This window comes from Aythya fuligula, chromosome 1 (genome assembly GCF_009819795.1).
Source record: "Aythya fuligula isolate bAytFul2 chromosome 1, bAytFul2.pri, whole genome shotgun sequence".
Classification (NCBI taxonomy): Eukaryota; Metazoa; Chordata; class Aves; order Anseriformes; family Anatidae; genus Aythya; species Aythya fuligula.
The window spans coordinates 64,943,557-64,969,189 of record NC_045559.1 but is presented as its reverse complement, the minus strand read 5'-3'; the positions used below and the strand labels follow the sequence as shown (position 1 = coordinate 64,969,189).

Sequence of the window (25,633 nt, the reverse complement as noted above, 5' to 3'; positions counted from 1 at the left end):
CAGTTTTCATCTCTTATTTTATTCCTTGACACCCTTTGCCTTAAAGCAGATAAAAGCCTTCAAGTCTTGTTCATCTTATTCTTTCACTCTCCACTTTTATTTCTGACTTTTGCTGTAATGACCAAATCAACTAGAAATACTCCCTTTATTCCTGTCACAATGATGCCATTTCATTTGCTTTCAAATACAAAATTAAAATCAAACTTACTCTTTCGGTCTCAATACAAATCCAAAAACCAGACTGAGGATTAAGCTTCAACATAGTTCCTCCTGAATTTCCCATGAATTTGGCATTCTCCCATATGCAATTTAATCAATAAACTCTATTCCACTTAACAGATAAACATTAATTCTCTTCAAAGAAGACCACAAAGAAATGTGTACGAGAGCTCAACAGACAGCGTGCTGCCCTGTGCAGTACTAGGACATCCCAAACACCTACCAACACTAATGCTGCACATTCACAAGATTTGTGCAATAGAGCCAAAGCCAGTGAGATCCTATCTGACAGACAAAAGACCTTAGAGTTATATTACTCAAGCCACTCACCAATTCACTAACTCAGTTTCAACTCCACCTGCAGCAAAATCATGTTATGTCCATGAATCTCAGTTTTTCACTTAAATTTTTAACTGATGTGAAAGTGTGTGTCACATAATTCACTTGTACCTTTTGCTCCCAGATAGTCATACAACAGTTCCACTCAAATCACAATTAAAACCAATCAATTTTAATTTTCAATGAACAAATGCATTTTACTTCTCTGAAGACATCAACTCAAATGTAAATTAAAAATGAAAACACTCTGTTCACCTACACAATTCAAAGATAGGCAATTTAATTATCAAATAGGAATAGCAACACACAGGTGAAGTTTCCTTCTCTACACACAAGTCTGTTTGTTCACCAATCAGAAAAATAATGAATGTTACGGATTTCCTCTGCTTTCTTAATAGCAGTTAGGTTTATCTAGTTTAATTTGCTAACTTAGCTGTCAACGTGTTAAATTCATCCCAAGGAAATCAGATCATTCAAGAATTAGCTAAATCCAAACTTCTAATATTTACATACAGTGCCTGCATGGAAACTGTGGTCTTTTGACCACATATGAAAAGTACAACATAGAAATCACAGTAAAGTTTGAGATTGCATGTCAGGAAGCTAAAAGTTAAGACTGATATTTGACAATCTGTATCAAAGTTCAACATACTATGCAGTATATTTAAGTGCAACCTTTTTTCCCCCCACCCCAACATCTTCAACAAACATCGTTCTCCATTCCTGAATTCACCCGGATTCCACTGCCTCTCACACAGTCCATTGTAGTGTTCCTGCATCTAAAATTCATGAATTCTACTGCTAACAACTATATTATTTAAGACAAGTTTCAATTTGAGAATAACTATTGTTGTCAATAATGCATGAAACGGAATATAGCTGGTACCCAACAGAGTTGGGCTGACTTGCAAGAAAAGAGGCACAGGTAGTCTCTGTATATTTAAAATCTTAGTTCATCTGGAAAAAAAAAAAAAAAAAAAAAAAAAAAAAAAAAAAAAAAAAAGCGTTAGAGAAACATCTGATGTATTAAAAATACGTATTAAATTTAAAAAGTAGAGGAATCCTAAGAAGTGTTATATCCATGCAGATATATTGAACAATAGAAGTCTTTTTTCCCTTCTTTGGAATAAAGGATTTGAAATCTGATCACTAATATGAATCCATTCCTACAATGCCTGTAGGAAGAAATGTTGAGTTAATTACTCAATTAGAGCATATTTACTTTGTAATTATAATGTCATGTTCAGTCATATTTAATTGTTTTTTTCCAAAATACCCAAAGGCAACCATCCACATCATGGGCTGAAAACCTGAAAATTTTAAGATAAATAACAATGCCATCTAGAGATAAAGCATCCTTTAAGGTTGGATGGAACTCAGATAATATTTTCCTTAAAACAATTAACTCTAAGATTTATGTACAAGATGCAAAGAAAGTTCCCATAGGATTAGACAGGTTTTTAGTCTCATTTCTGGGTCTGGTTTGAAAGTCATTAAGTCTCCAGTCACCCTTAAGAATGATTTTATTTTAATCTTGTCTTCCACTGAAGTGGCAGAATTTCCCACTCTCATACCTATGCTGGCTAAGCATGTCAGTGCCCAGTTCAGAAGACTGATGAATCCTATGGATTTCTGTTTTTCCTTACAGGTACGAGGATGAAAAACTTTTATTCCCCCTCATTATGTTCAGTCAGCCACTGAGATTTAGCATGTAATATCTGGGACTAAACACACACACAGGGAAAACTGCAGAAGTCGTCTACCAATATCTGACAAATACATAATCTTTGAATCCTGTGTAAGCTTCTAACATCTCATAGAACATCCATGGACAGTTATCTCAATTTCCTTTAGTCAGCAGGGAAAAAAACAAAAAGGGAGCCTAACTAGAAGTTAGGACTGCCTTTTTTTCTTTAAATCCAAGCCCTACAATCATCACTTCCACAGTGATTTTATGTGTTGGTGTATATATATATCCCAAGAGTACATAGTTAGATTCAGCTGCATGTTTGTAAGTTATAGCAAGATTCATCTATTGACCGGATGCATTAACAAGTATTGGAACATTAAAGTGAACTATTTATAGATTTCTACTGCCTCATCAGTATACGTGTGCTGGTCACAGTCTATCCACAGTTTGGCTTTCATGCCAGTGCAGGAAAACAACCCACTTACAAATTCAGTGATCAAAACTCCAGGCTTGTCTCACCTCATCTGTAAACTCTAATAACGTAAGACTTCTGCCCCAACAACAACAACAAAAAACAGCCCACAATCTACTCTGAAATTGGTGAGAGACGTTGAGGCAAGAGCCCCTCAAGTCTCCCATTTCAACACAAAAACATGGTTACAGTTTAGCTATTGGCTTATATAAGTAAGTTAGCTCTCGGTCTTATATAAAGATGTAAATATACAGACTTAATGTTTAATTTATTTATTTTTTAATCCATAAGTGCAGCTAAATACTGGAACGTGCTGCTCAGAGCATTTGTAGAAGCTTTGAGATGTCCAAGACTTGGCTGGATGTGGTCCTGAGCAATCTCATATAATTACACCTGTTTTGAGAAGGGGATTGAACTACCTGGCCTCTGGAGATCTCTTTCATCCTATATAATGATTTTATTTCATTCCCCAATCTTTAGAAATGCAATTCTTTGCAGTGAAATATGTAACAGTTAGGGCAGTGTCTCAAATCTATCCTCTTTGGGAAAGACAACTGGAAAGGAGATGTGCAGAGCAGATTGTTTTCAAATCCATTAACAGCAGCTTTCCCTAAATCTAAGCTTCTCTTGAGGAAGAACCATGCTAACAACCTCTTAATTGTAGATTGCAATAATTCATCTATATATCTGGACAGGCACTGATATGACAAAACCAAGACAAAAATTTGATTCTACCAAGTCTCCTGCTACCTTTTACCTTACATCTTCGTGTTTTCACCACCACCACCACCAGAACATCAAATTTGACAATCCAAACAGTACAATCTACTAATTGTGTATTTAGCTATCTGGGAGAAACTCGGCTAGGTCTTCTGTTCTGGAAATCTCTATACATAGCACAGAGACAACAGCACTCTTCTAGGTGAAAGAGAGCTACCATGATCCCTCTCAAGTTCTTAAAAAGGTTTACATTGCTATCACTGCTTTCTGTCAGTTCCCATAGAAGGGCATGACATTTCAAGGATTCTTCTGGACAAAGATTCATATATACCATTGACCTCACCATCATTTATTCCATTAAATCCTTACAAGATAGGTACTAATTGGTACTCTTACAACCATAAGACATCGTCATTGTATTTCAGAGCTCCCAGCAGGACCACTTTACTACCTAAAACTCTTGCTGACAGCTGCAAAACACCTGTTCTCAGGCACAAGCACTGTATGCTCATCACACATGTCCTCTGCACAGAAGGCTGACTGTGTCTTCCTCTTCCATTAAAAAAAAAAAAAAAAAAAAAAGTAACAAACAAAAGCCAACATACAGAAGGAAGGGGAAGAAATCCTCACATAGCATAAGCATGCAATGTTTCATTTACTCCAATAAAATTGAAATGATCTAAAAATGTACTAAAAATGTACTAAATGTACTAAAAATGATCTAAAAAGTACTCAATTTTGTCAACATCTATTTGAAAAAGTTACAACAGGAAAAAAAAAAATACGTTAGGTAGTAGATAAACTTTGTTGAAAGGAAAAATTCAGGGGTAATCAACATGTCTGCATGCTCAAAATTGTCTTTTCTTACAGTTAATGATACTGAAACAATAATAAACATTTTAATTAATAAACTCTCTCTCAAATTCATCTAATTTCCACTACCTAAATAAAAAAATATAGTGTTTCAGAGAAATGAAAATATACTGAGTTGGTCTACAGGCTTTAAAAAGACAGGCATTTGAATGATTTAATGACATTATGTTTTGTAAAACATATATCTGCCATTGGTAAAAGCTTTTTTTCAGTGTTGATCTGATTTGTTGTTTTAAATAATTTAAGAGAGACTTTTACTGCACATAGTCACATCTGTTAATGTTGGTTGATCGTCAGTAAATTTAGAGGAGTCACTTGCACAGAGGAGGTCTTGAGTTTGCTATTCCTGAACTTCACGGATTGTGTCCTTTGAGTTAATTCCCAAAAGGGGTTAAGCGAGACAGTTTCTAACAAATCATATGGCAAATTGGTATTCTCAACTGGCCTGTACAAATGATGACAAGTCGCACACATACACGCCCACAAGAAGTAAATGCAAGAGCAATTACCATTCAGATGAATACTATTTTAAGTATGTATGCAGACTCATGTTCAACAAAATTGAAAGAAAATAAGAGAAAACCTAAACACAGACAGGCAAAAGAAAAAAAGAATAAACATAGACAAGCAAAAGAAAAAATAGATAGCAATAAATAATTCAAAGTAGATATCTTGGTAGAATAAACTAATTCCACACAGCAAGAGTATGTCACATCTGCTGACAAGAATTGCAAAGAGGTAACCCCTAAAACATATTCGATTGCAGAGCAGATATGCAACCAAGAGAATGTTCACAATGGTGAACAGGATACAGAGAGCTCCACTGAGATCTTTACAAGTAGGTGCTTGTGATGGCAGAATCTCACAAACTTCAGGAAGAACCAGTCAAAAGCAGTGCTTTGATAGTGACCTGACCCAAATCAGCGCCTATGATCAATGACCATTTAAAAGAAAATCTTTCAAAAGTATATACTTCAAATTCAATGTCTTTAACAAATATTTATTATTTAAAGGATAGAAATGGTTGAAAGCACTTAAACACTTTTCAGAAGGCTCTACCAGTAACTTTCAAAGTAAATGCAGTGCACTGTATTATGTAGAACACTTAAGTACCATTATTTAACATTACGTATTATATTTAATATTTTTATATATTTTGTTATTTCATATCATATTGAATTAAACACTTAATACACAGAATGTTCCAAGTACTTCGAGGTGGAAGATCATACTTCATAAATGCCAGCATTTATTGTTAAATCAGTGGGGTTGGAATTTTAGTGCTTTGTTTCCAATGAGTGATTCCGGGTTTTTTTTCTCACCACAAACCCTTGTTATCCAATTCCTTGTTTCAAATCAATTCCCAGTACACTTTATGCCCCACAACTACTGCCTAATGTGACAAATCTTTACAGCAAAATGAGAGGACAATACAAACACTCAGAACTGAAGACTCGGTTTGCCAACCTGGTGACTTTGTCACCATGGAAAGAGCACGGTTTCTCCTACATATCCAAGAAATGCCCCAGAAAAATACAGGAAATAGAACTGGCATTCTGAAAATAAAGTATAAAATTGCAGCAAACATCCAATAAATTGCATCTACAAGGGTTTTGTCTTCTAGCACAGCATGAGACAGATTTCTTCCCTTAAACTGAAGTCAGCAGTGAAGAGTACATAATCATCTGTGTATGTATACCTGCAAAGTTAAGGGAAATATTTATGGTTTTGACCCTCACTTCAGGTCAGAAAACACATTAGGAAGTACGCTTGTGACTTGACCCTCTCGCTATCAACAGGCTTCTGACAAATAAAGGGAATGCTAATTAGCCCCGTATCTGTAAAATTAGGAAGATACGAGGACTGCAAAGAGAGCGTCTTACAGAGGAAGACTTCAAGAACAAAATACGTGCGGGTTAGGAAAGGAGGTTGCGAGAAGACCTAATTACGGCCGAGAAACCCCCGGGGGGGGCTCTTTTCCCAAGCAGCAGGTAGCAAGCTGTTCGAGATACGCCATAAGGCCAAAGCCCCGAGGCATCCGCTGAAACTGAAGGAAGGGGTAGCTCGGCTGGGAGCAGGGTGGCTGGAGGGACCGGCCGAGCCCTCCACCACCATCGCTCCGGGGCCCCGTGCCAAAAAAACGCCGCCCGGCAGCCGGGAGCCGGCACCCCGGAGCCGGCCGCGCCTCCGGGTAGCCGCCGCGGGGCTCCCGGCCGGCTCCGCGGCCCCGCACCGCCACCTCCTGGGGGAGGCAGAGCCCCGGGGCCCGCACCCCTAAAAACCCGAAAGCAGGGCCGGCCTCCCCCCGCCCCAGGAAAGGCTGGAAGAGAGAGCAGAGGGGTGTAGCTAGGTGCTGGAGACGAGCTGGACGGCTGAGGTTCAAACTCGCCCCACCGAGGGCCAGGTTGACTCATGCTGTTCCCTCCCTCGGGAGGGCTGGGAAACGTGATTTTGCAGACCGATTTTCCATTTTAAATCGCGGGAGCAGGTTTTTCAAAATATTATGAGGGAGTGCATTAAAGACGCCCATCTAGGATTACACCAAGTCCCACATGTGCATTAAATGTGATGTAGTTAGTTCTGAAAGCTTTTTCTGGGATTGGTGGGTGGGATTTTTTGGGGGTTTTGTTTTTAACATTTTCTAGATAAACACATACTCTGTGGTAATAATGAATAATTAATCATTATCAAAACATATTCCATTGTGCAGCAAAAATAAACGTTGAAAAGTATCTCAGCATCAACAAATAACACTAGCAAGCTCCCTGTTCTTTGTGTAACATGATACTGCACTGAGAACACAGCAGACTCATATTTTAGCATCAAAAAAAAAAATCTTACTTTTGTGTAGGAGATTTCCATTGTACTAAGTGGCATCCAAAAAAGTGCGAAACAAGTATATGACAAGCCTACCCATATTAGTAGTTGAGGAGTCAACAAAGCATTTTCAAGCCTCCTCCCTGCAGCCCTCACCTTCTAACTAATGGTCTGTAGTACATCTTATTTATTTTAGGGAAGCCACTGTTGGCTTGCACCCCTGCAGTACAGACTTGTGAGCATCAGGCTGCCCAGGTAGCCTGATAAGCAGTTAGCTACAAACAGGCATGTGCAGAAAGCAATGGCTGGCGGAGGCCTAGCCATGTTGCTCACAGTTCAAGAACAGACACAAAATTGTCTTGCATCAGTAGTACCTGGAACATTGATCCTGCTGCCAGCAACTGAGAAGGATGCACGAGTGAGACACTAATCTTAAATCACTCCTCCCCCTCATATACGAGGAGCAGACCAGCACCACAGACCTAGGCTTGCCTTCTGCTCATCTTTTTGATCTCCACCTTGCAAGTGGAAATCTGTGGCTGCTTTAATTACTCCATTCCACATCCTGATTGGCTTGCTCCGATCTCCTTGCCACCAGGTTTTCCTGACTGCTGATCAATTTAACCTTTCAAGCGCTGTTTGCACAAAACAAAAATAGATTGTAAATACATGGCAGCCTGAGCACCACCAGGAAACAGAACTTTCTTCCACCTGGCTGATTTTGTTTGCTTTGGAAGTTGCCCTTTCACCTGGCAGAAATGACAATCCGCACCAAGAGACAGATGCAAAACTGTTCCTCCAATTATATAATCACTGCAGCTGATAAGGAGGGAGCAGAATTTGGGTTGCCATAGCGTTGGCATATCGCTATGGAGGCTGAGCTCTTCGTCCACTTTATCAGCTCCGGTCCGGGAGGAGCAGCCCGGTGGCGGCTGCCGAATGCATGTGCTGCGGGCTTGCTCCCGCCTGGCAGGAGCACTCTGCATCGGGGGCCGCTTCCTCCTTTCCCCTCCCACCTCCTATCCATAGAGCGGCTATGGTGGGAGTGCCGGGCATGGGGTTTTTCGTTTTTATCTCTATTTAACTGGGGGGGGGGGACACACGGTCTCGTTTGCGGGCAGCCGAGGTGGCCCCGGCGGCGGGGAGAGGCTGCCCGGGAGGGGAGGGCCGGGGGCGGCGAGGGGGCAGCTGGCCGCGGAGGTGGGGGTCCCTGTGGGATGAGGGGGGCTCGATGGGATGGGGTGGGGGCCCGGCACCCCATTCCGTCTGGAGGGAGGGGACGAGATGGGTCTGGCGGCTCCGCAACACCGCCGTGGGTGTGCGGGCAGGGCTGGCGGGGAGGGGAGGGGGCGAGGGCACGCAGGTAGCTAGCGGGATAAAAATAACTTCAGGAACAGCAGGTCGAGGTTGGGCGGAGGAGGGTGGCGGGGAGGCTCCCGGAGTTTGGACAAACAAAGTTGTACTACGGGGAATAGCCGGCGACGGTGCCGAGGAGCGGCGGCGCGGGTCGGGGTCCATGATGCGGGCGGCGCTGAGCGGAGCCGGGCGAGCAGAGCCCAAGCGGAGCCCAACTCCCATCCCCATCCTGCCGCTACGTGCGGGTGGATGCGGCCGAGGAGATAATTCCCCCTTCCCCTCCCCTTTCGGGCCAGGGATTAGACGCGGCGTGAGAGCGGGGAACGGCTCCTCGGGAAGCCGGACCCCGACGGCTGCGCCCCGAGTTCGCCTTCCCCCGGCGCGGCGGGGCGAGGGGCTCCGCGGCTGCACTTCGCCTCCGGCCACCGCCGCCCCTGCTCGCCCCTCTCCTCCCGGAGACGACGGCGGAGCCTGGAAGCAACTTTTCTTCGGCCCGGTGACACGGCCGCCCCCCGAGGGGCCGCGGGGGTCCCCCCGCAAAGCGGCCGGCCGCGGGGGGACGGGGGGCGAGGGCTGTCCTCTGCCCGCCCCGCGCCCGCCGCCGGCAGGGGGAACGGGGCCGAAGCGAAAAAGATCACGGACAAAGGGTAAGGGAGAGATGGGCGGCTGGAGCCTCCGAGGTGGATGGATCTCGGGCTTACCTTGATGGTTTTCTTCGGGAATGTACATCCTCTTGTTTTCATTGACCATTTAAAAACGAGTCCAGATTAATCCCTCCGAAAATCGGCTTGGTAAAATTCAAGGAAGAATGGAGCTGCAGAATTTCCCCTTTTATTATTACCTGATTCCCATTATTGCATCAAACACCAAAAACTGATCCTTTCCACTACTGCCTCCTTTAGTGAAATTGCAATGCATCCTCAGTACATCCGGGCCCCTTCCAAGAATTTAGCACAGCACCTCTGGCTGTTAAACCATAAAAAAAGAACAGGAAGGGGGGAAACGGGAGAGAGGGGGGGGCGGGGGGGGGGGGAAAGAAAGAAAAGAAAACCCAAAAGCATCCAGGACAAGCCTCTGAGGGTTAAATGTCTTTTTAAAATCCACCAACTACCAGAGTAAGAAAAGGAGGAGGGGAGAAAAAAAAAAAAAAAAAAAAAAAAAAAAAAAAGGAGAGAGATGTTCAAACGCTGCTGCTCCTCCTCTTCAAAGCCATTCTGAGCGCGTTGTGTTGGCAGGGAGCTGTTTCTGCAGAGGAAGAGAGCACAGTCCCAGCCCCTTACTCCCTCCCTCGCTCCCTCCCTCCCTCTCCCCCTGCCTGCCTGCCTCCCCTCCCCTCCCTCCCTCCCTCCCCGCTGCCTGCTCGCCGCCTCCCGCCGGCAGACAGCCGCGCTGAACGCTTCCAGATGTTCCAGCTGCGGGCAGCCACCACCACCACCACCGCCCCCCCCCACCCCCCCAACACCACCACCCCCTTCCCAAAATTGCGCGCAGCCCGCGCTCACCGCCACAGACGTGACGTCACGGGGCGAGCCGGGGGACAGCGGAGGGGAGCGGGGCCGCGGCGACACCCGGCGACACGGCGGCGACACCGCCACCGCCCCCCCGGCCCCGCTGCGAGGACGGCGCGACCCCCGGCAGGCGGCAGCGGGAGGGCACGGGGAGATGCCCAGAGGATGCGCAGATGTTGGAGGAGATTAAGCAGGGGAGGATTTGCACAAGCCGCGCTGGAAGCACCCAAGCGAGCTTCGTTATCGCTGTCGCCGCGCCTGGAGCCCCCGCAGGGAGCCAAGAGGACTTCTCATCCCATTGGGGTTCGAAGAAGGCAGCCCCCGGGCAACGGGGCTGGGATCAGAGGTGCCACGTTCAGGAGAAATGCAGGGCTTGCCGCCCGAGAAGCCAAGTGCGCTCCAAGTCCCCCAAGGGTCACCACCCGGGGTGTAACATCACCTTCAGGGCCCAGGCTATTGCCTTCTGGGTCAAGGGAGCAGCTCTCAGAGCCCTCGAGCACTCAGGACCCTGTCTGCAGCTTGACACTGGGGTTCTCCCCCTGCTCGCGGTCTCCTCTCCCACCTACACGAGAAACAGAGCGTTTCTCTCCAAGCGTCGCAAAGGTGGCAATACCTCTACAACAGAGTTGCCTAAGAACGAGCTTAGCACCTTCCCTATGACTGGACTTCAGTTGGATTTATCAAATATCCGTCTCTTTGTGAAGCTTTTTGCCCCATCACTTCGAAGTGGCTGTCTCGCAGATGAAACTCAAAATGAAATAGGAAACAGCAACGCCTAACGCAGCTAGCCAAAGCGGCAAGAACACATGTCCACTTGGAACTACAAGAGAAACGTGGAAATAGGTGGAAATAGGTGGAAAGCACTTACCAAGAACTGGATGCAGCCAAAGCACTTGTCCTAAAAAGAGGCCATTTCTGTTCCTAATAACCACTGGCCATCACAACTTCTGCTTTATATGGTATCCAAAAGGTAATTTGGCAACAACACATTACCATTGACAGCACGTAGAGATGTGGCTTTGTTTCTGATGGAGGAGGAAGAGTTCCTGCGAGCAATTAAAATACTCTGTCCTCTATTGCCTAGTTTTTCTCTAGTAATGTCACATGCACTTACTCCATTTAACTTAGAGGATCAGGCAAGATTGCAGCTAGAGGTGGAACAGCAATACATTGGATTTCATTTTCAATTCTGGTTGCCTTTTTCTTGTTATCTTGTTAAAAAAAAAAAAAGAAAAAAGAAAAAAAAAAAAAAGAGTCCTCCCTTCACCATTACAGAAGGACGGCAAATCCTTCCCTACCTAAATTTGCTGTGTAAACACACATTTTATTTTTCTCCTTGTGAACAGGAATTCTTGCCATTTTGAATTGTGCTAATTCCATTTTTTTCAAGCCATGAGTCAACCAAGAGTTATATGATTCACCCTTGCATGGACATAATCTCTGGGGAAGTAATCAAGTTCACGCTGATCACTCTCGCACAGAAATCAAACACCAGTGGGGCACTTGTAAATACATATAAATATATCCATATATATTTTTGCCCTCCTTAGGTCACATTCTCAGCTAGCTAAGGATTTATATACTGCATTAGTTAAACAGTTAACATCCACATAGCCTTGCCTTATGCCAGCTCACATACGTATGCAGCCACATACACAAGCTGTCCCTGCCACCTACAAATCTTTTTCTCCAGTCTTTCTCCCTCTCTCTGCCAAGCTCCCACAATGGGACACAGTTGGGCCAGTTACCAAAAATCAAATCCAGAAAAAAAAAATAGAACAAGAAAAAAGAATATTAGCTAGCATTAATTTCTTCAGCATAAATAAAATTGTACTACAACCTGAGGTTTCCTTACTCAGCATTTCTGATGCAAATAATTTTCTATATGGAGAAACAGAATGAAACTTCAGGATTAAGATGGATCCTGCTACTGAAGGAGAATCAGGTGACATAACAGCAAACATCATACCTTCCCCTAAAGTATTGGTACTGTCAAAGTACACTAAGAAGTAGTTCATGAAAACACGTTTGGTAAAGAGGAGGCATTTGAAGTAAAAGGTGCTTGTAAGATTTTTCTTAACATATTACTGAAATTCACATTTAATAGTAATTCTCACCGGAGATAACCCAAGGCTTTTTCCTCTGCAGAAAATGGTAAAAGTCAATTGGCCTAAAATTTGTTTCTTTCCATTTTTTCCTAGAAATAGTGCAGAAAGGATTTCATTAGATGCCAGAGCAACAGCTCAGAGACTTCAGAGAAGACAACAGCCCTCCCCAGCATGGCCTCTGATTCCCGAGTTTTCTGACTGTGTGTGTTGGGGGCCACGACTCCAAAGGCAGAGCACACAGCCTAAGCAAGTCAGCAGCTTTCCTGTTGCTTTTGGAGGACTGATGCTCTAAAAAGGGTTTAAGGCCTTCTGAAGGGGAAGCACACTTAGCTCTCATCAGTCACATCCCTCACATCCAGCCCAAAGACAGGTATACACGTGAGAGAGAGAGATCTTAAAAAATTAAGAAATAATACTTCTTTCAATATACATGCAAAGAGAATGATCTTAGCCCTTGCCTGATAAGGCAACCAAGAGACTTAGAGGTAGGATGGGTAGAGTAATGATCAGACACAAAAGTATCTCACACCAGCCTGCATCTGTGCTCTTGGACTTCCCCTGCACCTAGGTTGGAGAAGCCATCCAATGCACATTTGGCCTTAGGCCAGCTGTAAAGCAGAGATGCTAGTTCTCTGGCCCACAAGAATGCTAGGAGGAGAATTGTTCTGCAATTGAGAACAATAAGAATAAGGGCCATATAAAGCACCAAGACAGAGATTTCTGAGAAATGTCTATTTAAAGTTACAAAGTGTCAGAGATGATTTGTAGAGTCATGATGTTCACATGCAGCAGGCCATTCCACATATGAGGAATTTTTTTTTTTGTCCTGTGTACAATGCAGCACTTCTTCCCTCTTAACCAGCCATATATAGAGCACACTAGGCACAACAGCTTCTTCAAAATCCAGCATCAGAAGCCACATCCATCTTCAGAACAGAAATTGCCCAAACAGGTTGCGGATAAAAACATCTTGAAGTGAAAAGGAAAAGCTCCTGTCTTGCTCATATTTCAAGCTGGGGCTAGAAGCTTTATGGAATGAATGGGATGAATACAAACAAGAACGTATAACAACTCTGCATTGAGCTGCTTTTATAACTTACAAAATTATTTGAAAGGCTCTTTCCAGCAGTCTCAGTGCTTTTAAAATGGTCTAGGGTTTTCATTGGGCCTGCATAAGTTATGCAGCCTCCAAAATTGCAATACGTTCACTCTATTTTGGCAGTTGTGCCTGTTATTATAAAATAAGAAGGTAAATGATTCAAGAGTAGAAAAGAAGTGTATTTATCCCCAGAAATAGTGTTAAGGCTTACAATACAAATGTGATTATTTCATGTCTGAAGGGCCAGCTCAGAGAAACAGTACCAGAGATCTCCACTACCTTGCTGAACATGATTCCTCCCCACACACACACACACAGGTTTAAGGTTTTGCACTTCCACCAACTAACAGAGATGGCTTCCCTGAAGAATCAGCACTTCCTTGCACTGAAAGTGATGGGATTTTTCGATCACCAGTATAAATAGATGGGATACAAACTCAGTGCAATCTTTCCAAAGACATTGACCTTCCTTTTTTCAAAATCACGTTCACATCTATGAGTGTGGATTTCTAAAAATATTATTTATCTGACAATTTTGTTTTAGTGGCTTAATTTTAATTGGAATGCAAGCAATTGATAGTCTTGTCTAGGGGTATTTCAAAGTGCAATCAGGAAACTGGAGACTTCCTGAAACTACCAGCTAGCTAAAACAGGGAATTTCCTCTAGAAAAAAAAAATAATAATATATATATACACACACGGGGAAGGAAGAGAAAAGGAAGGTTTATGATCAAGATTTGTTGATGATTTCATTTCTTAAAGTCTGGAACAGGGCCATATGCACAGGATTTTTTGATGTTTTGTAGTCAGAAACATTGATTTTCAAAGGCAACTTAGAAAACCTAACCGTATCTTTCATATTGAAGTTTTAGTCATTAGCTTTTATATGTACATTAAAATGTCAACAAGCAACAACAAAATGTTTAAAGGAAAGTTTATCAGCATATTGGTATGGTCTAAGGCCTAGTATTGGTAAACAACAGAAACTACTAAACCTAAGGGGGAATAAAGGAAAGTATAAAAACACTGGTAGCTGGATGGGAAAGTTGCTAATAATTAGAATAAATTCTCATTAGACACAGAAGAGGGGTAAGTAGAAAATAAGTAGAAATTGAGGATCTTTAGGTAGGCTTTGATTTTCTAGACTGCAGAAGGTTCTAGAAAATAAGTGGGATATCTAAAAGTAGGATTTTATTCAAATCATGTGAGCTATCTTAGTTTTCAGCTGTAACCCATACAGATGATTTCAGTAGGTTTTGGCAGTGGTGATTTTTTAATTCCAATTGCAGGAATGAAGGAACTTGCCATTTATCATTGTAAATAGGTGATTAGTCTTTAATGATTACTGGGTAGCATTTAATGAATTCACGGACCAATTTGAAGTGTAGCAGCAAACAAATGCTTAAATACACTGAAACAACAGGAGACATTTATCCCAAGTAAAATGTAAATGCGTTGTGTTTCTCAGACTTGAGAATTTGTGACAGTTTTCATGACTCTGTAAGGTTAGATTCATTATGCCATGGTCATCACAGACATCTGGCCATAGCACTAATTAGTGACTAAGGCAGGTCTAACAGCTCCTCAGAATTTTGATACAGAAGTCATCCCTGCTCCTCAAAAATGGAAAAGGTCAGTAACTGTGCCATAAAAGCTTAAGGGAGAGGCTTGAATTTAACACAGTGTTGTACTGCTTCTACTTCATAAAAGAGAAACACTGGGTCTATCCAGATTGGGATATATACAGACAGTAAGATTTAAACTCAGCAGTTCATTATTAGCTATTAAAAATAAAAAAGTAGAGAGAGAAAGGAAAATAATTACCATCAATAATAGCCTAAATTCACCAGTTAAACAAAAGAAATGACCTAATAATGTCTACAACAGTATCTACAAAACAAGAGATGTACTTTTAATCCAATCAGCCTACCCTTGGGCCAGAAAAAAAATCACCCTCAACAGTTTGAATGATATCTTAGATAATTGTCATTGCTTACACAACAAAGATTAGAATGTTAATATTTTCTTCACTTTCTAATGTAGTTCTACAAACTATCTATTCCTGAGTATTTTGTATCTGGTATTTTGTAACCAAGTACCACACAAACTAAGATCTACGGCAAATACGAAGTACTTTTTTTTTTTTTTTTTTTTTTGGAAGGGGTGGATTATTCAAAGAGTAAATTTACACAAACTGCTGAGGAATACTTTGCAGTGACTAGAAGGATTACAGGATGTTGGTGTTTTGAAATCACTGTGGATCTAATTATTAAACAATGAAAACCACACAAAGTCAAAATAAGAAGGCAATGCAGAAATTGCATCTAGACAGTACAACCAATTCCAAGTATTAAAGTTATAAAATGAGAGGGAAGGGAAGGGGGATTTAGGTGCAGGCTAAAACACCACGTTCCTTCTTTTTAGCATCAAAAGCAAATTTTTGGAACTCCTAAATCTTCTTTGTCAAACATAGAAAGTCATTGACAAACTCTCAGAAGGTAAGACTTGGAAATTCTGAAAAATTCTGGAGGATCTTCAGTAGTCACTAATGAGACGAACTAGTCTATGTAGGAGATGTGCATGGTCTTATGTATCAGCTACAAGGAAAATGATTAGATTAGTCCATTAGTATAGTCGATTACTGTGATATTGACCTTACATACAATGTCAAGCAATTTATTTTGCACAATGGGTCTTTCTATTCTATACTGAAGGTCTGAATTTGTAAGTGAATGCAATTATACAGCAGTCTTTGTGGTATCCTTCTGTGTTTATTTTTTGTTTTTGTTTTGTTTTGTTTTCCCCCTCAAGACTGTTTCTTTCCAAAATGGAGACAATCATAACTCACCCAGCAATCAGTCTCTGTTTCAACTGTGACACCTTTAACTCATGTAACCTTGAACCTGGTCTAAAATAGGTATCTCCTACTGCAACCTGTTTAAATGATCAGTAATCACACTTAGCTGAATAAAAATTTGGTGATCAATTCAAATGTACACTAAGCTAAAGGTATCTTCCATATGCAGCCCTGTGAGATTTCAATCCCATTTTCCAGAATTGTATGGTTACAGACTATAGCCAGTCCAGGGTTATTTCAGTACTACCTAAACCTTGCACTGAAGTGAGCAAAAGCCTTTCTTTGCAAACCATTCTTTAAAACAAAATTAGTTCCAATAGATTGCTCAGAAGAGCTCTCTCTATTTCCATAAAAATCATCATCAAAACACCACAAGCAAATGCAACACAGACCCTAATTGAATTGGTTAAATCATCAGCTATATAACTGTACATTTCATTATGGTTTCATCTTAACTAATTGTTCTCCTAGGACATCCAAAAGCTCATTTAGTGGGACTTCATTAAAGCATTACAGAAGTTCTGAAAGTGTAAAACGAAGTGTTTTAAAGTGTATCTTGCTGGAGAGATATTAAAGACATCCTGGAAAGGTTCCTGAACACTGCATAAATTAAATCCTCCCCAACAGCATGGATTTGGGCTTGCACAGAACAGTTATTCAAATGGATTTAATTTTACATCGATTGTGTGGCTATCACTGTTTATAAATGCCATGACTGCTGCAGTATATTCCAAATGCTTGTAGCAATGTGTAATGGGTGGTCTCCTGAATATATGTGTATGTATATCCTCCAAAGCTTCCTTAGCTCCGGTGGAACGCTAATGGAATAGAAGCAGTAAAATAGGTGGATTGCCAGGCAGCAAAGTTGAGAGCATTATTTGATTTGGGGAATAACACAGTTAGGTAGGTTTTGAATCAACATAGCATAAGAGACGTTTGTTATGTTTACAGTTTCTCAAAAAAAAAAAAAAAAATCTGTAACTTTAGAAGCTGAGAAAAATGTTCTACTATTATTTAAACGATCCTTCCAGCATGCAAGCAGAAGAGTTTATTTATGTCTCCCCTTTCGTTTCTTCCCATCTTCACTAAAACATGTAGACAAACGAAGTGAAACAAATAAACAACTCTTCTCTAAAATCTTCACTCACTCACTAATTCCACATGGTCTGAAGGAAATATTTATATTTCCTTAATATAAATAGTTCAGAGTTCAGTTATTTTATAATGCCATCAGATGTGTACACTAGTTTGAGTTGCTTCTCAAGAACTGCATGAGACCAAGAATGACCAGGTTCCTAACACACACGCACAAAAGAAGGCAGTTTTATCTAAGAGCAGTGCTTTCCATGTGAGAGTAAGCAACAAGTAGAGGAAGACCACTTTCTGCTGGAACTTAAATAGTAACAGAGTTTTACACAGGGTGAAACCCACTGCCTTCTCACCAGCTAATCAAGACTACGGTATTCTGCAAAGTATCAAAATAGGCAGGGTTCAGATTAGGCTACATGAACAGCTATGGCTGCTGGAGCTATTACTCATAACAAAACCTTTTTCAGAGCACCATAGAATTTTTCAGTCCTTATTTAATTTCTTCTTTTAGACCTTGGGGAAAAAAAAAATATTTTTTCATAAGAAAAATAGAAAAAGAGAACGAAAAGATTGTGCCAATCATATATATAGCATGCACTTGTACATGCATTACCTCATTCCTTGCCTTTATCTCTCCTTCCCAGTCCATGCTCCTTCCCTTTCTACATTTTTTTTTTTAATCAAAAAGAAATAGGAGTGTAAAAATTTTTTTTTTTATTTTTTTTTACAAAAATGTAAAAATAAAAATCAGACCTTGATCCTGATTTATATTTTTGATCATTAAGCCAATAACCTGATAAGCATCACTATAGTCTATAGTTTACTATTGCATTCTTACAAATTGGAGGGGGAGGGAGTGTGCGTGGAATGTCTGGCTTCAAGTTGCACGTGGAGTAAGTTGTGAAGAAAGCAGGAAAAAAGTCAAATTTCCCCTTTGTTCTCCTATTGCTTCCTTTCCATATGTCCTTTATATCCCATACACTTGTGCTTTTATGAGGCAGTCTGAGTCTTCCAACTTCACCAAGATTGACCAAGTGAAAGCAAGATGAAAATTTCAGGCCTAACTCCTGAATGACAAAAGCCCTGAAGAAATCTCCCTATCCATTTCCTTAGTTTCTTTTTCTAGATTTCCAGAGTAACACATAGCCAGGCTCTTTACACTAGCCACAAGAGACAACAGTCATAAACTAAGACACAACATGGTCCAACCCAGCAGAAAGAAAACTATTTTTCACCCTGAGGACTGTTAGACACTGGTCTCTCAGAGGAGCTGTAGCATCTCTATGCTTGAAAGTTTTCAAAGACAACTGGATAAAACCCTGAGCAAGCTGGTTCCTGCTTTGGAAGGGAGCTTGGAGTAGGTGACCTCCCAAGGCCCCTTCCAACATGAACTGTTCTCTTTTTAGTGAAGGTGGTAAAACTGCCTTTTTTTTTTTTTTTTTTTTTTTTTTTTTAAGGAGACACTGCTATTTTATCACGATCAGTACAAAGTGTCAATTGGTTTGCTGTGATTCTGAAACAAGAACAAGTGAAACAAGGTTCATTCACTTTCAGCCGGACCTTACTATCTTCCTTTAGTCTGGAAGGTGCTTCTCTTACATCAAAGGAACAAAAGCATCAAAATCTCAGTTCCATCTGTATCATAATGCAGAAGCCTTGATCGTTCTGTTATTTAACTGAGCATCTGTTGGGCAGAAATAGGGTGTGTTTGGTGGTTTGTTTTCTTTTTTCCCCTTCCTTTTCAGTCTCCTAGGAGAGCCTCTTGTACAATTACTGTATCATCTGCTGCCATCTCCTGCAGAAACACAGCTTGAACTTTGGAGGAAGATGGAGTTATCAGTGCTCTGAACTTCCTATGAGTTAGTGCTGTCTGTCCATCCCAAAGGAAAAGTATTGCCTGCACATTCCAGGCTGGTACAGTTTGAGGACATAGAAAATGAGTAGTTAAATGCTACGGGACTGCTATGTCCCTTTGATTCCATTTGTCTTCCATTCAAGTCTGTAGTGCTTATGGCAATATCTGCCATGCACAACAGGGGCTGCTGGTTTTCCCTGCAGCCTGAGGAAGGAGCACTTATCAGCACAAGCACAACAGCGAAGCTTATGCAGTCTATAACGGAGCAAATCCACAGTACACGGAATGCACAAAGAGTACCTGATTTAATAAGACATGTGACTGTTGTTCTAACATGAGCAGGCATAGACTGGTGCCCAAGGGATGGACTGACAGATTTCACAGTTTGTACATCTGTATTTAGCAGTACATTACTGTACTGCTGCTTTGCAGCCTGACTGATGTCTAGAAGTGAAAGACACCAATTAGTTGAAGAAGGAAGAAGCTAGAAAGGAATTTTTGCTCTCAAAATCGGTGGATAGAAAAAGAGTAGTAAAGAAAAAGTCCTGTATGACCTAGTGACCCAAAGACATGGCAGTAAGATCATCCTGACCACAGACAGAAATGACTGTCTACTTACATCAATCTTCCCTTTTATGCTACTCTAGGGTATCAGATAACTTCAGTTTACCAGAAATAGCTCTACAGAAATAGGTCTATAACCATATATAAACATTTTTTCTTCTGTGCTACTCTAGTTTTCAAAAATCACTTTTAAACCATGCCACTATTTTTAAGCTAGATTTCTGCAGCTTAACTGGCCTAACACTTCAAAACAAGGTAGTCGTCAAGAGACTTCCAACGATGGAAGTGGGCTGGTGGTCAAGCCTGATTGTTCACTGAAAGCAGCACCGTGCCTGGACTTTCACACAGGAAGAACACTTTGCTTAAACATGTTCAATTAATTTATTTTGCAAATATTTTATTGGAGAATAACAATCAGGATCCACATTTGTTCCCCAATCCCTTGGAAATGCATGTACTTCTCAATGGAACTAAATAAATGCTTGCCAAGAGCAAACCTATTTCCAGTGAAGCTGTCAAGTGTGACAAGAGCTCACACAAAATGACACTGATGTAGGTCTATCAGTTCTACCAAGTGACTCCCAGCTTACTTTATTATAAATGAGATCAGAATCCTTTTCAGTCTTCAATGGAAGCAAAATCTAACCCATGAAGATGCATCTGCACTTCAGTATTCAGCAAAATGGAAGTGATGAATCACACTTCTGCCCTAAGAGTGACACAAAGGAGCAATCAGCCTGAGCTGATGTTCTGGCACTAGTAAGAACATACTCGTGATTCCCCATGTTGTTGGTTTCTCATTCTTTCAGATGAAATTCCCATCGATTGCAGTAGCATCATATACAGTCACTAATAATATTCACAGTGCCTTGCATCCAAAAAAAACCTTCAAAGCATGCAAAAAAAGATGTTTAGCATCATTTTACTAGTTATAAAGATAGAACTGACACTTGAGTTAAAGCTTCCTTTTGAATTAATACCGCATGGTACTTTGAGACTGGAAGTGAAAATGTCTTGTGAAGTTCTTTAGCTATTACAAAAATTTAGTCAGAATATAATTTTGAAAACAGGAAATCAGGTTGGTCCTCTAAACTTAACTAAAAAGTTCAGTGAGATCTAGGATGACCATAAATTGAGCTATCAGATGTATGGGACAGTTGAAAGGTAGCACATTAGGCAGCACAGAGAAAACCAAAGCATATAGGTCTGTTGGCTCAGTACTTATTTCAGGAGAAGAATGCAACCTGATCACTAGCTTCCCTACACCTGGTATCACCCTAAATCCAACTTGAAGTCTTACCTGATCAATAAGTCTCAACTGCTTATTTTCCAAGAGTACAATTCCAGGTAATACAGCAAGCAGAGAAATAAAAAGCTGGACCACACTAGAGTGGAAAACCAAATCATAATGCCTATATAGTATTTTAACTCCTTAAAGCATTGCAAGGCATTGGCTAATTAATTTACAGCATCTATGAAGACAGTGAATAAGACCTTGTTCTTTATGTTCAGATTCACCCAGACTAAATTGCAGGGATCATGGAAAAATTGCTTATAATAAGACCATAAGTATGATGGTAAGATCAAACGTGTTTTCAAAGAAAGCCAGGGTATCAGTTCAATTATGTGTTAGGAAATGAACAGATGAGTAGGTGGCTGCCCAGCAGTACTCTTATCTGCTAACATTCCTCTCTGTGTCCATAAGTTACCTCTGAGAATAAATGTTAAATGGACCCTCACAGAAAAGGGTCATTCATTTCTTCAATTCTGTAGTTTAAAAAGAGACAAACACTTGGGTGTTTGTTTGTTTTTGTTTTGTTTTGTTTTTAAACTTAAATTCTGCATTATCTTTAACTAATTTTTGTTCTTTATACACTTAGTGCTCCAGCATACAACAAATATTCTCTTCTCGCTTAATCACACAATCCTGTTAGAAATATTAAGTCTTTCGGAGACAAAATGAATGGCAGACCATGGGGATTCAAGAGTAAGGGGTAAAAGGTAAGTCACAGTTGTAATTCCAATTAATTTGCTGTTTCCTGTCAGCAGTGACTACAGAATACAGGTCATCATTTCCAAGCTGGTGGGGCCAGATGGTGTGATGTGATCAGATAATATTAATGGTTGCATGCTGCCTTCTCTTGACTAGTCAAAAACGCTGCGCCTCACTCTTTTTGAGGATAGGGCTGCAGAGCCAAGGAGCTCTGTCATTCTAAGGAAACCTGACACAGGAATTTCTCTGTATTCAGATAGGCTTTGGTGTCCATCCTTGGTACCTGAAGTTTTAGAAACTCTCTTTCCTTCATAATTTTTCTGAGCATGCTATCATAATACTGGGAATATTTTCAAATACTGAAGAGAGCGGAGCAAAAACCCTCTTCAAAACAGATTCCAATTTAAATTTTTTATTCAGGGCTGTGGATCTTTGCTCCAAGGGCGCTTCCCTTCTATACTCCAAAATATGCTCTAAGGCAGTGTTTGGAAAGCCAAAGCAGAACTCACAACAAGTCATCTACTTTACTCCCCATCACGATTTGACACTTCACAAAGGATGAGGAGTTTCTTTCATTGCACTGGAAACAACCACAGTATGTTACGTTCTTCGCCTGATCCTTGAAAGAGAAATACAGGATTCTTTTCAACTCTTTCAGTCCCATCAGCATCTGACTGCTTCAGTCAGGAAGCATTTCTAATATCCTGACTCAGCAGCACCTTATGCTATGAAGCCTTCACACACATCTGGATTGCAGTACACTAATCATGAGTAGCTACAAAGCCTTAACACATCTGGATTGAACTACACTAATAATGGATAATTGTGGGAAAATGAAAAAACTCCTGTTGGAGTATAAGCCTTGCTCGTTACATCCGCTGCATGTGAAGAATATACCAAGATTCAGACCTTTGTTCCTGTCATTACTTACTGAACATCGGTTCTCATGAACAGCAACCCAAAGTTGGATACCTTTTTGATCCTAGAGCTCTATCTTAAAATGGATTGGGCCAATCCCTCAGTGCTTAGCAATTATTCATTTAAAATATTAATCAACTTAAGTAGTGACTTCAAATCTATGATGACTTCAGGATTTCTTGTGTTATTTTCCATTCTCAAAATCTATCCTTAATATTGAAAGCCCATGTAAACAACTCCTGCAGGCAATCAAGGAAATTTTCGATCTTAAATAATACAGTTTTTAATTTTGATCTATTTCCAAGACATATTTTCTTCTTAATTTAGAGTACTTCATTGGTGGTAGATGGCAATGCCATCTGCCCATAGTAAGCAATATTATTTTTCTATCACTTCCTTATGTTTTAATTTGAAAGATTTAATATCTACGGTATATGTTCTGATACTCCACATATTTTCTTCTTTTGTAAACACTAAACCAACAATTTGAACAATTTGTCTTTTTAATCTGTAACTGTAAAACATAATCAAAAACGTATACAGATTTTATAATGATTTAAAAAGAATCACATATCTTTGTACTTATATATATATACATATATATATAAATAATATATATATCCTTTAGCAACAAAAACACTCCAAAACCTAGACTAGAAGAAAATATTTTTAACTAAATTACATTATCAAATTTCATGCAATTTCTATTAATACTATCAAGGAAAATCTGGTTTTGTTTTTCATATTGAAGTGCTACATCTGATCTTCTCAGGCACAAATGCTATTTTTAAATAAAAACTACTTCTATAAATATTTCAGCTTTAAACACCCATAACTCAGTTTCTCTCTCTCTCTTTTTTTTTTTTTTTTTTTTTAAAAGATCTATAACTGCAGCAGAGCCTTTGAGAGGTTAAACATCCACAAAAAAAACGAACATCCACATAATGACCGCTAGTAGCATTTCCCCCTGTTCAAAGCAGACTGTCCATAATTCAGAGGACAAGACAAGGTCACTAATAAACATCAGTGAACTGTGCCTGCTTTTGCAAGTTTCACATAAAAATCGTGCATCCCTAAAAACACAAAGCAGACATAATAGATTGGTTTAATTCACATCAGAGCACACATAAACACAAGAAACTAATCGTCTTTCGATTGCAACAGGCTCTGACTCAATTATTTTGCAACACTAGCAGACCCATCCTTTGTATAGGGTTAAAAGAAGGGAAAAGAGTTGTTTTGTAACCTAAAACAATTAGAACTAGTGCCAAAGACTAATTCAGCTTCTTTCAGACAAAAGTAAAGACTGTATTTTGCCTGTCATGGTCTGCACAGCTGGCAAAACTGAACACGGAAAAAATAAAAATTCACATCATGAATGTGTCACCAATCAAATTATCATCTCCCATGGGAAATCACACAGGTAAGAAGGGTGGGACTAAATTTTTATTCTTAATTTATATTTATTCTGAACATTATTTATTTTGAATGTTATAATTTCTTATTCTGAATGTTACATGTGATTCCTGAATGGGCTGAGGGGACCACTTTCAGCACAGCTGTGTCACAGAATATTCGATTAAAAAAAAAAAAAAAAAACCACACTCCATGTTCCCCTACGTAAGCCATCTTCAGCTCTGAAAGGAGAAAAGCAAAAACAGCAACAACAAACAAACAGGAAAAAAAAAATAACAACAGCAACAAACAAAAAGCAATGCCAAGCAAACTGAACCATGAGTTAAAAGCTGAAATGCTGGGGGGAAATACTGGGTACTCACGAATTTACTTGGTATAATCTTGGCCTACGAAGCACCAACACATGGAAGTTCCTTACAAGTAGTACAGAGAAGGTACTCCTGAATCATTTACTCAATTAAAAACAGAGCAGCGAGGCAGTGGAGCGTGGTCATCCTTAATACCCAAGTGACAACTACCGTTAAGTAATCAAAGATCAATGACCTCTGAATTACTTAAGACCTTCATTACTACAGACACCTCCTCTTGTTTTGTAGCTTACCAAACACATGGAAACTGCTGAAGTTCCAGAGGATAAACCAGAGTATACCTTACAATATAGTCACTGCATTTGAATAAAAGAGATCCCTACTAGACATCCCTCCTCTTTCCAAAAAGAAGAAAGAATGTTCGATGTATTTTAGTGTTTCTTCAGTACTTGACGCTATTTAAGGTACCATGACATTTGCATCTTCTTTATACTTTCTTCTTAGGTTTTCATTTTTACCCCTACTTAGCTTTCCAGGTTCAAAGCACATTCAAAGGACCCTGAAGAAAGGACAACTTCTTCCTTAAATATTGGTTTCAAGACACACCTTGACTTAGCTACTGCCATGTCCTCCACCCTCTCCTCCCCAGCCAGCGCACAGAGGCACTGAGGATGTTTGGGCCACCATCTCTGTACCTTTCTCCTCCCTCTGAGGCACAGTGGAAGCTGGTATCCTCTGGGATAAGCTGGGAAACACAGACTGCTTGCTGCAGGGTAATTTTAATATTGTAACGTGCAGAAATGGGAACAAGAACCACTCAACATCTCCTCGCTAACTGCATCTCTGCCTAGGTACACCCCCAAGCTTTTCAGCCTCTTGTAACACTGAACCAAGTCAACTTCTCTCTCTGCTGTGCAACTTTCTGAAGTCAAAGCCACATTTACTTCAGTGGCTAATGCAGCAGCCCTAAACAGATAGGAAACTACCAAGTTTTTCTGGAGATCCTTTGAGAAGGAACCACTGCAAGTTCACAGGTTAACAGGGAAGACTGGGAAAATTGTTTTTATCTCTAACCTCCAAGCTATCTTGCCTCTTCGCTCATATTGACCAATTGTGTCTCTTCACCTACCTTTTTTTTAAAAAAATAATAATAATAATAATAATAATAATAAAATGAATGTAATATTTCTGCATCTCACTGAGAATCTTTGTGAAATTATTTTAGATCTTGTAATAAAAGAACTAAAATCCATACTCGTACTTTGGTAATACCTTAGATGAGTGCATAAAAGCGTCTCCCTATAATTTGATTCTCATTCAAAAATAAGCCAATTCTACGCAACAAAAGTAGAAGGCAACACTACCTTAAGACACTCATTTTAGATTTTGATAGCAAAGTTTTAAACATCTGGATTTAAATTTCTCAGGTTGA

The 25,633-nt window shown here is 40.4% G+C and overlaps 1 protein-coding gene across 1 annotated transcript in view; it reads right to left on the bottom strand.

Annotated features, from left to right (window-relative positions):
• The window catches only part of CACNA1C (calcium voltage-gated channel subunit alpha1 C), a 432,625-nt gene extending 423,037 nt beyond the window's left edge, over positions 1-9,588 (bottom strand). Inside the window, 1 exon segment of the mRNA XM_032187967.1 lies at positions 9,188-9,588. Within this exon segment, the coding sequence (XP_032043858.1) occupies positions 9,188-9,236 (49 nt within the window). The 5' untranslated portion in view covers positions 9,237-9,588.
• Between the last annotated feature and the right edge of the window lie 16,045 nt (positions 9,589-25,633).